The following is a 15,928-nucleotide window of genomic DNA, read 5'->3' as shown; positions in this document are numbered from 1 at the left end:
TGCATGACCATATTCTACATCCTTAATCCTGTCCAATACCTAAACTTCACAACTACCTTACTAACTATTAATAAGCAGCAAGCTAGGAGTTTATTGAGGCAAAAGTTGTAGTTAATGGTTTGTAAATAGCGAGAATTGGATTTTAAAATAAAGTGTGACCAGTATTTTTATAAGTTTTTAAATGGGCCAAAATATGCATAATGTTATACACTGACACAACATAAACTTATCATTTCTTCAAAACGAGTGTGTTGTAAAATGCATGGAGCAACACTTAATTTTTTTATGTATCTTCATCTATTGATTTGTTCCGAATCACATTAAAATTCAATTCAAACATACAATGACACCTCTTTTATGATGAGAATGGTTAATTCATGCATTAAAGGTGATTTTAAAAAAAAAACGTCAGGGTGATACAACTTAACAAATATTATACAGAAGAAAATATCCTCATGAAAGGATCATTCTTGAGAAGAAAATGTAATTATTACTTAATTACATAAATTAATTCTTAGTTTAATTCATTCTTAAATCAATTTTTAAGAAGATGTGGCATATTTTAAAAGAATCCTTTTAGCCCCTTTTTCAAGGTGTAAGGAAAACATGTTAACTTTTACTTGAAGGTTACACCACATGACATTATTTTTTCTTTTGAAAACGATGTAAAAGTTTTTCAAAACCATATAAAACAAATACAAATACAAAGAGTGCATTTTTTTATATTTGGTGCATGTTTTAAACTAGATTTGTAAGACTTTTCCTTGGTTTTTACACGGACACACATATACAAACCATGTGCCTTCATGCAGTTTTCTGCCCAATCTTTCACATGCGCAAATGCATGCCAACCCTGAATTACCAGCACACACATATAAGACATCAACCAATGAATATACTGTAACAGAGTATATGATGCTACACACAGGACCAGGAAAGAGAAACATGAAAGAAAGTGCAGGAAAAAGGAAGAAATGTTGGCGAGTGTGAACCAGAGAATCTGTGGCAGGTTTGGTTTTCTTAGACCTCTCACCTTGCGTGCAACCACGTTGTTGCCTCAGTAACGTGGAGGAATTTCTGACGGGGAAAAAACAAAAGGCCCGCTCTCAGAAAAGAAGAAAAATGCGACTGAGAGGCCGAGAAAAAAAGCAAAGAGGGAAAAAGCAAAGCACTGGTCAAACAGAACCATATGGGAGAGTGTGGGGCTGGCTTTGATCTTGGCCCACCGCCTGATTGATGCTGCGCATTTCATTTCCTCGTCAAGGCCGTGACATAATGTTTCACTAACACTCAAGACCCCTCGCTCTCCTCTTCCAGCGCTCTTCTCTATCCTCATCTCAATCCCCTCGTGCCTGATTCACCCTGTTGCCACCTCACCATCGAACGTTCGGGACGAAAAAGTTTGTGCCTCGCTAAACAACACATCAGTCAACACGGCAAAACATTCCGGGCTTTGAAAGGACCATCAAACGTGACATGAGAGAAAGATGTGGTCGATACACGAACTGGGACGAGTCTTTCCATATCTGAAGGTGGACATCTGCGAGGCTTGTTTGATACGGCTGCGATGACCTCACTGTTGCTAGCGTGTGGAAAAAGCCGCGTCATAGATGAAAGACCATTGCAATCTGTGTTTGTGCGTTTGTTGCTACTACAATGACAATGCAGACATAACAAACGTCTTTGTTAAGCCTCTATAAATTAACACTGGTATTAGAATATAATGGGATCAGATGAAAGTGCCAAACACTTGCAGTGGCTTCAAAAATATCATTGTAGAGCCTTTGGCTGCATCGTCTTTTTTTCATTTTGAACATTGATCTCCTAGCTGCGAGTTGCGGAAAACTATCAACTAGAGATGTTTTTGAAGATGCCTTGGAAGGTGTCCAAGATATCCAAAAATGTTTCGAGAAATTTGACTGACAACTCTCGGAGGGATTGGCATGGCAATGTACATGACAATGTTAATGTGTTTGGTCTTGGAGGAATAGATCTGCTGCTGCTGCAGAGCAAGTACCGAGACTTGCTACTGCCGATACATCCACAACATGCTGCTGTGAGCATGTAAGAAATACTGCTGCTGCACAAAAAAAAAAAAAAACATATATGAAATAACCTCCCTTAGCATACATGAATCACCCTGTAGCAGATCTAAACAGGTGGAGCTGGGGAAGGTGGAGGGTTTCTGAAGAGCGCTACAACTGCTAGAGCAAGCACTAGCTGAGTATTTAAATGTTGAGCAGCAAGCTCATTGGCTGCTGATACAAAAAAACCCAATCATCTGCGCTATACGATAATAATGTCATTATGTCAGATTGAGTTTGACCCATCAGACTACGCTGTCTAGAATTTCATGCCAGAACTTTGGATTTTGGGGACCAATTCTCACTATTAACTAGGAATTTGCCTCAGTAAACTCCTAATTTACTGCTTATTAATAGTTAGTGAGGAAGTTGTTAAATTTAGATATGGGGTTCATTAAGGGGTCTAAAATATGGTCAGAATAAGGCATTAATATGTGCTTTATGAGTACTAACAAACAGCCAATATGCTAGTAACAGGCATGTAAATACTAGGTTAATAGCAAGAATTGGTCCCTAAAATGCTACTGAAACATCATATAGCAGTGTCCTGGGTAACACTTTATTTTAGGGTCTCTTAACAAGTAGCTAATTAGCATGCACATTAATAAAATATTAGCCATTATTAGTAGTAATTAAGCACATATTAATACCTTATTCTACATGACCTTATTCTACATCCCTAATCCTACCCAATACCTAAACTTAACAACTTACTAACTATTAATAAAGTCGTAGTTAATAGTGAATAAGTGTTCCCTATTCTAAAGTGTTACCGTGTCCTGGTTATCTAGAATTAAAGGTTTAATTAAGAGAACAGTGTGGACCAGCACAATCAGAAATGCAATAAAATGCATCTGATTTTTGTTTTCATAACAGAGTATATAGAGCAGATGAATTGGATCATTATGTTTTCACTCAAAGTTATACATGGGGTTTTCTTACGCAATCCCAAAATGAAGTTTGTGACAGTCTGTTGTCCTTCTTTTCGTCTTCCCTCAGAGCTCTGGGTCACATCTGGGAGCCATTTCCTCCTGAAAGGACTCACTTCCTGTGTGCAGTCGCTTAACATGGAGGTGTTTCTGCAAGGGGTCATGGTGGGATCATCGAAAAGGTGAGACTGATCCAGTTCCAGGTCATGAGAAGTCTAGGCCTGACCTCCATGGCAATACAAAAAAGGATGTTTTATTTTTAAAGCAAAAGTCCAAAAATTAAAATCCCATTATTTACTCACCCTCATGTCATTCCAAACCTGTTTGCTGTTATTTTGTCTGTGGAAAGTTTGAAGAATCCTTTTTTTTTTTTTTTTTGTCAAGCTCCAAAATAAAATCAACTAAAAAAAATATGCATGAACAAACCTTAGTTTAAAAGTTTTTTTTTTTTTTTAAACAAGTTTGCATAAGTGTCCACTATCAAATCAGCGGTTGATAGAGCATTTATAAATCCATAATTATACATAAATACTGACGTTTATGAAATATCCTAACTGATTCTGGCCTCATTTATTCTAAAAACAGCTTAAATATTAGTCGAAATGCCAAAGGCATCATAAACTTGATCTTTATTAGCTGACCTAACATCAAAATAAAACAAAGTCCCATGGCACGGGGCAAAGTTTTAAAGATCTAAACAGAACTGTAAATTCTGATGGATATTGCATAAATAGCTTTGGGCTTTTGTTCCGCACACGTGGAATTTCCTTAAATTCGTTTTGAAGCTGCGTCTCCAAAGGACCTTTTAATGTCAGCATGGGCATCTGGTTTCTGCCCGATTCAAGATGGGTTCTTTTCATTCATGTCTTATGTAAATGCTATTGAACAAAAATAACCGCCAGGCTTGAGGATTCCTCCAATAACCCAATCACACCATATGCCTGCTCTCATCTTTACTGCTCTTAACTCACATCACTAATGTATCACTTCAAACTTCCAGCAATGAGGCTGATGAGCACAACTGTGCCAGAAACACAACATCTAGCACAAGGAGATGAACACAATATTTATTCACTTTAAAAGACGGTTCATGTTTTTAATAAAATTATTGTTGTCCTGGGTTTATTAGGATATCATATTGTATAATATATGAACAATATAGCATTTTACAAATCACATTTTCTCTTATGCAATATGCTAATAAGCTATATTTACATAATTACTTTCATTCTTCTATCGAACACAAAAGAAGATCATTTGAGAAATGTCTCAGTGTTTTTTGTCCATGCAATGGAAGTCAATAGTAACCAACATCATTCAAAATATCGTGTTCCGCAAAAGTAAGTCATTTTGGATTTGGAAGGACATGAGGGTAAATCATGACTTTGTGTGAACTATACCTTTAAGTCTACTTTACAAACCTCTAATGACCAAGACTGACATCTAAGACATCATCAAACATTGTTTCCCTGGATGTATTGCTGCCTAGTGCACCTTTGTTTCAAATTTTTTTTATTGCAGCCTAATTAAATTTAAGAGGCAGATCTGTGTGGTAGGTTGTGGGGAAAGGCATGGTCCGCCAGGCTCATGTTTGTTCCTTTGGGAGGAGGGGAGCCAGAAGTTGATTTAATAGCGTTTCCACTTCAAAGTAGCTGTTATTGCTGGGTTAGGGTCCCCTATTACCTGCACAACCCACGGATGCTTTAACAAGCACTGAGGAAAGGAAAGGCCTCTTTGAATACTGAACCTCTGTTACAACTGGGTCTAAATGGGAATTACAATTCCATCCTTATTATAACCGTGGCCTATTCACACAAAACTTATGCACATTTGCTTTTTAAGTCATAGTAAAGACTGAAATGAAGCCAATGATATTTATTATTGACTAACCCTAATTCAGTGCCTATCTCTGTAGTTTAGTGTGTAGTTTTCCTAATTTTGTCCACAATATACTCACAATTTTACTTTGTGGGAACCTTTGGACACACATAATGAAGTCCACATTGAAAAACTGCAGTTTTGTTTTAAACCTGAAAATAAACCAAACATGAAGAAATATTTAAAAATCCTATGTGAATTTCTTTGCACAGACGAGCAGATGTTCGCTTCCATTGAAGCACAAGATGCTTGCAGGATCATTATCAAATCATGACTGTCAAGTTTTGTTCATGTCAACTTAAATACAGCTGTCATTACAGCAGAGAAGACATACAAAACCAAATACGAAGGTATTCTCAAATTCCAAACTCAACTTTACTTATTGTTACATTGATAATATAATTTTGTAAGAACTGTATTATTATTATTAAACTAAAAATGAGTGCAAGGCATTTCACTAGTGTTCTCAGACCTTTGGACCCCACATACAGAATTTCTTTCAGCCTTCAGTTGTAGTCAAACAGAAAACAGCAGATTAAAGAGGTATCTTTACAGAAACAGTTATGCATGTTGTAATGCATCAGATATGTGTTAGACCACAAGATGGCAGACATGCATGACACTGAGAACGGTGTTCTGCCTGGTGCCTTCACTCCCAGCTGTTCCTTAACTCCCATTTCTGTGAAGTGTACTGAAATGTACTAGGACTATACACCAATTTCAAGATGCTGATTGTTAATATGAAACAGGTTTCTTAAAAAATAAAGACCTTGGTAAATCAAATCAAAACAAATACACATTCTGAGAAATCCAAAAACTAAGAATACAGCTTGTCATTTTGATAACTTGTATTCCACAGCAATAAAAGTTTTGATTGATATGAATGTGGGTTGATGGTGAAAAAGAAAATATTCCACTGAAACACATTTCATTTTCATTTCAAACCGAGACCGCATGTCAAATGGGAAATAGCATGATGCCTATAATTATACCTGATGCACTGGTTAGCATAGGTAGATTTGCACTGATATACTGCTTTTGTTTGTATCTAAAGGGCTTTGCTTAAAGATTCCCCGCAGCAACTTCACATTCTCGTGAATGAGACAAGACAACAGTGAGAGGGCTTTTCTCTTTGATCACAACACCTGGACGTCTCCCACAAATCAAACGACAGCCGCTTCCAAAAAAAGACTTCCGGTGGATTTGATATATCCTACAGATGTGATGCTTTTCCTGAGAGAGCTTCAGTTGTCTGACTCATCCTTAAGAGACACTTTTCAGAGTTTGATAAAAGAGTCTCGAGATTTGCTCTAGACTTGTCATGCACTTACAGCCAACACTAGAATTGTTTCTATGCCTTGTTCTGACAGGACTGATATTGTGGTATAAAGTTCTGAGCAAATGTATTTATTCATCTTTACAAGACAATCTGATAGACACACAAGTATTTACTTTAATCTTATTAAGATTTGAAATAAAAGCATTATGTTCCTCTGAATCTAATTTCTTCACCAAATATGTTTCTAAATATTTCAACACAATCAGAAGCATTGGATTTCGATCCCCTCTCAAAGGGGCCATAGCGTGACTGTGTTAGACCACATAATTTTCAGACAGTCATATCCTTTCCTTGACAAAAGTACCAAACTTTCTGGTTAGCGTAACAGGATGAAGCACTCTCAAGGTTTTCAGATGTGGCACAAAGAAAGCCCCCACACAGAGGAATTAGTGTTTACTATAAACACGGAGAAGCATAGCACATGTTCTTTGTGAAAAGTTGCTTTCATTATTATTAATTTCCTCTGGTCTCCTTTTTCTTTCAATGACCATCTGAATGTCCACCATGCATTGAGTTGTGAACGCAGAACATGATGTGCTTTTTAAAAAGCCTGATCAGCATGCATAGATACCCACAGTGTTTCATTTATCCAATTTTCCATTAAAGACTCTTGTTTTGTCCGTAAACATAATGTTGTTTCGATAAAGCATTCTCACCGTGCCGGCAGAACCAATTGTATTTCTCGGCAATGTCGTCTTTACCTGGAATGTTGCAGCACAGGCTCAAAACAGGCTATACCAGTAACCGCTCCTCAAAGCCGACACCAGAAGTGCTTTCACTCAGTACCTGTAGACATGTCTCAAAGCAAACCTGAGGAGCGTCTAGCTTTGGAGTTGAGCTGTGCGATCTGTTTGCAGCTGTACCGTGATCCCGTGGCCCTTCCTTGTGGACACAATTATTGCTTGGGTTGTATACAAAATGCTGCCAGTGCAGAAGATCCCAAGTCCCCAAAACGGTGCCCGGAATGCAGGGAAGAATACAGCAGCCCGGACACGCTTCCCAAGAACTTCAAGCTTTGCAGTATCGTGGACGGGTTCCTGGTGGCCACGACAGGCGGCAGACTGAGAGGAGGCCCTACAGTGCCATGTGACCAGTGCCTGGACAACCCTGCAGCTGCGGTGAAATTCTGTACACGCTGTGAAATGTCACTGTGCCCCGGCCATCTCAAAAAGCACGAGGAACGGCACCGCTCGCTACATGTCTTAGTGGAGCTCCCCGCAGAAAGGGATGGGAAGAGGTGCCCGGTGCACTTGAAGGTCACGGAGTACCTGTGTGCGCAGGAGCGCCTGTTCCTCTGCTCCGAGTGCGTGATGGAGGGCACTCACCAGCACCATGAGGTGCAGACATTCGAGGTGGCGAAGGAGGAAATGAAGAGAGTTCTTGAGGAACTGGGGAAGTCTGTGTCTGACAAGCTACAGATGACAGAAGCTCTGGTGAAAACTGCCAGTGAAGGTCCTATGGACAAGGCAGAAGATAAACTGGAGGCCAGAGCAAACATACTGCTGGACAACATGACTTCGCTTATAAGTGCATACAAGGTAAGAATGAGGTAAAATGATGCTGAATGATAAAATGATGTGGAAGTAGCCTCGTTTGGTTTTAGTCAACCCAGGCTAATTGGAAATACGTGTTTAAGGTGACATTTCATTAAAGTGCCCCTATTATGGGTTATGAAAGGTTCATATTTTGGTTTTGGGAGTCCCCAACAAGAGGTTGACATGCATGCATATCAAAAATAAATGCATATTGAAGGTGTTTTTTGACCTTGCATGCATGTCAACCTGTTGTTGGGGACTCCCAAAACCAAAATATGAACCTTTCATAACCCATAATAGGGGCACTTTAATGCTCTATCGTGTTGAAAATGACATACCACCTACACCAAATCCGACCCTAAACTTGACCAATAGTGTTAATGAATGCAGAAGTCATATAAAAAACATGTTCGCAACCGTGCTATTTTAACTTCCTTACACACAGGTTAGAGCTGTTTTGTCAAACCATAGTTTCACGGGATTCATACCGAAGTGCTTCACCTCGCAAATGCAATACTGTATCACATGAGCTACCAAGCAAACCTGCTACATTAGAAAACCCACACATATGAAGCTATATATGTGACGCTAATGTTCAAAAGTATACATTTTCAAATGTCACAGCATGTAAACTTGTTTTGAAGTCAAAACAATATTTTGCGATGAATTGTGCAAAATTAGGATTTCTTAATCGAAACTCTGGCCCTGTAAATCATACTTTGTGTGGAAAGGAATAAAAGTTGTCAGAGTTTTACTGCCTCTCATGTTAATTTCAATTGGAAACTGGAGCGATTTGTAGGTATAGTTGGTTTTTTGAGTTTTGCATAAATGTACATAGAGGCACATATTTCCAATGAGCCTGGGTAGGTTTTAGTAGTGATGCCAAAGAAATGTCTCCATCACTTATGTCGAGAGCAACAAATCTACACCAGTGCTGACGACATGTTGTGGTAAAGCACATTAACGCTGTTTATATGTGATTTTTTAAGAGTCGTATGAGCACTGTGATGAACGACAAGCTTCATTCGCGGGACAAAAACTGGCAGGCCAATCTATGCGACTTGGAGGGTTGTCTACACCAGCTGCAGGAAGCCCAAAAGTGCACCGGTGAAGTTCTCTCTCAATCCTCAGAGTTTCTCTTCATCCAGAACTACCTCAACGTCGAAGCAAGGGTCCGCCAGGCTGCTAACGTCACCATTCCTACTCTACCTTCCCAAGAGTCTTCCAATGCCAAGCAGCTGCGCTCGAACCTACGTACAGATGTCTTCCATGGTGAGATGAGTCTTCTGTTGGAGTACCTCCATGGCATGATGAACCCTCTAGACCTAACCTTCAATGCAGCCACGGCCCATCCTAGCCTTCTGCTGTCCAGCGATCTCAAAACAGTCAAGCAGTGTGCTGGAGTTAAGAGCAGCACTGCTGGAGATCAGAGCGAACGCTTCTCCACAGCCACTCAGGTCATGTGCACCCAGGGTTTCTCCACAGGAGTTCACATGTGGGCAGTGGAGCTTGGTTCTGGGTGTATGTGGTCTCTGGGACTGTGCTATAAAAGCATCCCACGTAAAGGTGACCCCAGCAGACTGGGGCATAACACCAGTTCCTGGAGGCTGCAGTGGAAAAGCAAGAAGCTGACAGCGTGCTATGACTCGGCTAATGCGGCCGTAGGTGAAGGGCTGGTCATGCCGCCAAAGAAGGTCGAAGTGACCCTAGATTACGAAGGAGGAACTATTGCATTCCACAGCTCAGGTCAAGGAGGGCGAAGGCAGCACCTTCATACATTTAGTGCCATGTTCAAGGACATGGTATATCCTGCGTTCGCGATCCACTCTACTTCGGAGGAGTCATGGATAACTATTCTGAGTGGAGTTTGACTGACACCAGCATGCTTTCATTTTCACTCTTGCTTCATTCTTTTTGCCATTCTTTATGCATTATTATGCCTAAACATCTGCACTTGGAAAGAAACGCCCTGGCATAGTCCAGGAATGTCATGCACATTTTATTTACTAAAGAAAAAAATATTGTACCAACTTAGCAGTTCTTTATGTATAGTAAAAATGTTGGTGTGATATTAAAGTCTTCATTTAACATGTTAAATAAATAAATACCAACAATTTGTGTCGCCTCAGTTTCAATGGGCATGATGCTTCTGGACCAGTCATATATACCAGAGCAAAGCAACCACAATAACAAACTGACTTCTTTTAAACTGTGAATGAAATGTTTGCGCAACACCTATAAGAATTGGCATACACCTAAAAATAGGAGAAACTGAATGGGTTTTGTTTAAATGTTACTTAGAAGTCTAGTTTCTTTGGCCTTAAATAAGATGAGTTTTTGAAGAAAGTACACTGTGCGTTTTATCCATAGGTCAGATCTTTCTGTATCTTAAAGAAACAGAGCATGAACATTATCAGTGCTTTTCTGTTGCAGTTTCACTTGGACAAATGGTAATCCCAGTAAAAGTGACAGTAAAAGAATGCAAACTATGCATGCACATGATGAGTAGGTACATTAACACGCATGCTAACGAACAACATTCTTCAATGGGCATGTGTGCTATTCTGCAGGTTTTACTATATATGCAAAATAACCTGTTCTCTGTGTATACCATGGTCTGTATATGCTTTCACACTTAACAGAAATAAAAGTAAACGGCTTGTCCTGTAAAACAAGAAATATCATTGAAATAGTTTCGACTCAAATCCCTCAGACCTGACACAAGTCTCTCTTTGCATTTTTTCTGATGGACTTTGGCAATAAATCTCAATATATGTAGAGTGTATGTCACACAGACATAACTGGATGTACAGAATACACGCTGTGTTATGTATGAGCTGATTATTTGAGGTTCTTGAATTATTCAGGTTCGTTGCTTTATTACATGTTCAGGATTATTTAAATTAATTTGGTCTGCCAAACCTACATTACTTAAATGTCTATAACTTGTAAATTAATTCTGCAAGATTTTTTCGTTTATTAATTGTCAACACATTACGGCATTGTTTTATCTACAACAGCACCATCTACTGGTTACAGCCAACTTGCTCTTGATCTGTATAACATCTTTCTGATCAGTTCCTCACTTGCACATATAAACTGGTTATAGCATAAATTTCAAATATTAAACTGAAACAATAATTAGTGAAGTGTTTCGTTAACTTGTCCGTCAGGCTACATAACATGTTCAAACACAGTGGTAACAATGACAATGGTAATACAACACATGGTAATACCTGACTTGTTATCAGGCCTGATGTGCCATAAAGAAAAGACATTTTGCAGTTAACCATTAACATCATACGACTTTAACCCTGAGAGACCGCGGAAGAGAACATCACCTCAGCTATACGAAGTTCTCATCCAAATGTAAGTGCTTAAACAGTTTCTTATGTGTGATCCAGTTTTGGATAAGTAGCATTGTTTTGTGCTTTCTGATTTGTGTTATATACTGATAAAAGGTAAGTCAGTTCTAAGAAAAGTTTTTGTAGCATATGTTTGCAAATCCAACTTGGTTTGTGAATTTGTTATTCAATGTTAAGACATTTTAAGTGTGCCAGAAAAGTCCAAATATTTTAGGCCACAGTGTGTCATTGCTTTATTAACCTTTTTGAAATATGTCATCTTGCCTTGTTTACGACTCTACTATGTATTTTGTCATTTTTAAACAGACACTAGAGAGGACAGTGGTGAAAATGAGTGACATAGATGACGATAGCGAAATATACTTCTCGGTTACAGTGAGTATCAGTTAAAGCATATTGTTTCTAAATGGTCTAAATGCCAACAATGTTGTGTCATTTAATAAATAATGCTCTTAATGTGATTACTCACACATGTATGGGGTTTGTGGATTGTGTGTAGTTTTTGGGTCGTATCCAGGTGGTCCGTCCGGGTGGGATGCAGATTCTGACAGATGCAGTACAAGCCCTACAGGTGATAAATATCACTGTACTGTAGTCATTAGAGATAGAGATATTCTATAACTTGATCCTTTGTCCTGTGTCCCATTATCACTTTCCTTCCCTTTTAGGATCCAAACCTAGAAATGGATGAGAAAATGAAGAAAACTAAAGTACATCTGTTTCTGACCAGAAGTGCTATTGACATTCTAGAGCATAAAACAAAGGTGTGACTGAGGACTATACTCAAGCTCAGCTCAGACATGTGTACGATGGAGAATAACTGTCATTCACTGTCTCCCTCTCATTTTCTCAGTTCATGCTGTACTCCTGCACTGTCCCCTCTGTTTCATTCTGCGCAGTCCATCCGATTCATCCCAAAATATTCGGCTTTGTGGCCAGACACCCCGCGGCGGACATGTACCACTGCTACATCTTCCAGAGCAAGAAGTTTGTGAGTTCTGGAAATCCTAGATGCATTACATTTGATATGCTTTTAGTTCACTATTTACCTCCTTTTACATTCAAAATTGTGAAGCCCCTATAGTTTTCATAGCCTTCTTATTGTTCTGCTGCCTCCTCTGCCTGGGAGTCTATGGGAAGCACTTGAACTGTTTTAAAGGCAAGTCAGTAGCAGCAAAAACTTCGGATGTACAAAGAAAATGTACTCGCAAAAGAGACAATTCCTCCATTTTTGAATAGTCTTGATGTTTACTTTTCCCTCTGTAAAATTGGGTAACGGCAACAGCTAGGTAACGACACTGACCCTGTTTGAAAGTAAATGGAGATGAGGAATCAATTGACCCTTTGCTGGGAGATTGATTGACAGCTGATCTGACCAATCATAACGCCGAATCTGCCATTGTGTCCAACAAACAAATCAGACAGGAGAGTAGATTTATGTCAGTGGAATTGAACTTGAAAAACTATGTGTATATGTGGTTGAAACAAGATGTCCATTCAGGTTTATTTCAAGCTATAACTAGTAAAGAGGAGGAGATGATAAGTTCACGTGCCGCTTGAACTGAAGCGCTACAGTCATCTGTCATGACACATTAAAGAGCCCCAAAATTGTATTTATTGTTTGAATTTAGCTGAGACCATGTTTCACACCAGAAGTAACCTGCTCTGTTTTGTCTGTCGGCGTATTGTAAGTTTCCTCTTTGCTCGGCGATGTTTTTTCACTGGGGGGGGGGATTGATCGATTCCATAGATTCTCTTGAGTGTCATTTCTATACCGAGTGAATTCACTTGCCTTGGTAATGCTGTTTTCTATGTAGGCAATAGACACACAAGTACAGCTCCATATCCTTGAACAGGGACAGATTGTAAATCTCTAAAGGTGTTTGTCAAGTTTCATATTAGCAATAAAAACAACAATAATAGAATCATAAAGTCATGTGTTTTAACTCAAACCATGAAAAATCCAAAGTAACTTGCATTGCATTAAAGGTGCACATTTTATTTTTAATCAGTTCTTGCTTTCCCTGGGAACCGAGCCATGACCCTGGTGTTGCTAGTGTATGCTTTACTGCTTGAACTATGAGAAAGAAGGACAGACTTACCTTGCTATCACAAGCCAATTATATTCTCCCATTTGTGTTCCTACTTTTCAAAAGATTGGGGTCAGTAAAATGTTAAATCTTACCTTAAAGCGTTTATCAGCTTTGTTTTTCTATCTGTCAGTCCCATCTGGTGGTGTCTATCATTGGTGACACCTTTCAGGCTTATAAGCAGGATGAAAGTGTACAAGGCGATCGTGACCTGGTGGTGGAGGCCCTGAGACACAAGGTAACCCCTCATCAAACAGAACACATGACAGAAACACCTGACGATCGACCCGAGTTTGAACCTGCCTTTTGCCAAACTTTTTTCTTCATTTTCAAATCTCATATCGCATCGGAAAGACATTTATTTTCAATAAAAATGAAGGAAATGATCAAAAAGTTGAAAATAAAGTATCAGGTAGGTGTAGGGGCTTTATTCTCCCAATAAGCTGGCATCCATTTAATAGCCTATAAAACTATAATTTGCACTCAATATGTTATTATTGTGTACTGTTATAATGTTCAACAATACTGAGGTGCAGATAATTGCCACTATTTGCAATAAGTATAGTATAAATAGCAGAAAAGTGCAATAGCCGCTGTCCTGTTTAAATGCCTAAATCATCTAATATCTTCCTCTGCTGTTCAGAATAAGGTACTGGAGCGAGAGAATGCCGAGCTGAAGAGGAGACTGCAAGCCAATGGAGAAGTGGGTTATGTGTGTCAGGCTATGAGCCTACTACAGTAATGCCACAAAACACATAATAAAGCAGGGTAAGGCAACGTCGGTCCTGGAGTGCCGCTGTCCCGTAGAGTTGAGCTCCAACCCTAATCAAACACACCTGAACAAGTTAATCAAGGTCTTCAGAAGTATAGGGCTACAGGCAGGTGAGGTATTTTCTCAGGGTTGGAGCTAAACTCTGCAGTACATCGGCACTCCAGGACCAACGTTGCCTACCCCTGTACTAAAGCATTGTGTATCCATCCTGTATCCTGTATTTGATCAATGTACCGCTGAAAAGAATAATTCAGTCAACAGTAAAATCATTTACTCACCCATACTTCCTATGCGGAGCACTAATGTATATTTTGAAGACACTTTTTCTTCGTGACCAGAATGAATTCTCTTCCTTTAAGAGACTTTCTTGTCTAGATAAGAAAATGATAACCCTTCAGTGTGGCGTTTGTGAAAGTATATTGTGTACACATAAATTTGTAATATTGAGTATACAGCATTGAACTTACTGGTGTTCTCTGTGTGAACACATATTTGTATCTTGCAGAACGCTGATGGAGACCAGGGCATTTATGAAAATGAGTCTGATCTTGATCAAATTTCATCTCGATCAGGACAGGGTATGTACACAATACACATCATCCGTATGCATATCCTTGTGAGGACTTCCTGTTTATGCTGTTTGTAATGGTTCGTACCTTTACAGTAGAATTTAGAGATTATTTACTCTGAATGTATGAAATGTTTTTCATGTGTGAGGAATCCCACCATGTTTTGTCATGGTTTTGCTCGTCTTTTCAAGAAATTCATCACCATAACTTGGCATTGCTAAGATGATGTGTTGGTGATTGGTCTCATTTCTTTTTCTTTTTTTTTCTCCAGTGAGATTCTTTTCTGAAGATGACAAGACTCCTTTGCACAAGAACTTCTAAGAGGAAACATATGAAGTCAGATAAATGTTCAAGACATGATACTGACTCCTGAAATACCACCAACATCTCCAGCAGATGTGATAAACTCTGAGCTCCTTCAGACACTTCAACATATTCCTAAGAACAGCAAAAAGAAAAACATAATTATTAAAAAGGTGATATTGAAGAATGATCTGTAAACGTGGTTTTGTTGGTATAAGGCAGTTGTTTCTAACTCAATCACATGACTATTTATCCTGCTGACAGCTCGCATTGTAACCTTCTACATGATCATATTAATGTAATATAATATATAATATAATTCCACTGCAAAACCATTAAAATCATCAATACTGACGTGGGCTAAAGAGTAATATTGTACATTTGAAGTAGCTACTTCTTTTCTAATATGGGAATGACAAAAATGTTTAGCTAACTGAACATTAGCTTCATAACATTAGATGAAGTGGAAGCTATCCTTCTCAGAAAAATTAACTTTCATGTCTAAATATTTACAAAGGAGGCCTTCCAAATCCATCCAAAACATTTTACTATAAATGCAATTAAAAAATAAGTGGATAGCATCCTCCCTCTCTGCTCCACAGAAATCACACCTATCATCTACATCAGTGCGAAACCTAAGAAACTGTGTTTTAGCAGAGTACACCAGATGAAGTATTTTAAAATGTACTTCTCTCGCCTTATTTGTAATGCAGTATTTTTTAGGCAGCAACCATGCATATTTCCAATCAATGTCCTCAAGAGCCAGAATGTTTGGGCTGTATTCTATAAGTAATTTCCTATAGTAATATTCCATCTCTTATCAGTAATAGTAACTCCTTCAATTGCAATATCAGGTAGGTCGATAAGTACTAGACTGAAGCTGATGAATGCCTGTCTCTTAGGACTTTTTGAACCGCGCAACCGATTCAGTTCAAACTCAAAGATGATTCATACCCGTTGATAAGAGAAGAAATGATTCAAAAGACCAACTTTCCCCATTTGGAAGCCGCTTGCTTTGACCGCCAGAGATATACAAACATGACTGAAACTCCTGAAACATGACC

The 15,928-nt window shown here is 38.8% G+C and overlaps 1 protein-coding gene across 1 annotated transcript; it reads left to right on the top strand.

The window, feature by feature from the left end:
• The first annotated feature begins 7,017 nt into the window (after nt 1-7,017).
• On the top strand, nt 7,018-10,433 carry LOC306859729 (E3 ubiquitin-protein ligase TRIM7-like). Its single transcript, XM_079400951.1, has 2 exons — nt 7,018-7,768; nt 8,755-10,433. Exons 1-2 carry the CDS (start codon nt 7,025-7,027, stop codon nt 9,634-9,636), a joined length of 1,626 nt encoding a protein of 541 aa, XP_079257077.1. The 5' UTR covers nt 7,018-7,024; the 3' UTR covers nt 9,637-10,433.
• The last annotated feature ends 5,495 nt before the right edge of the window (nt 10,434-15,928 follow it).

This window comes from Barbus barbus, assembly GCF_936440315.1.
Source record: "Barbus barbus genome assembly, chromosome: 40".
NCBI lineage: Eukaryota > Metazoa > Chordata > Actinopteri > Cypriniformes > Cyprinidae > Barbus > Barbus barbus.
This window is presented reverse-complemented; position numbering and strand designations above follow the sequence as displayed.

Bases quoted from the DNA above. Each gene is read 5' to 3' on its own strand.
- LOC306859729 (XM_079400951.1), top strand. From the start codon at position 7,025: ATGTCTCAAAGCAAACCTGAGGAGCGTCTAGCTTTGGAGTTGAGCTGT. The intron at 7,769-8,754 runs GTAAGAATGAGG...TGATTTTTTAAG, and splicing joins CGCTTATAAGTGCATACAAG to AGTCGTATGAGCACTGTGAT.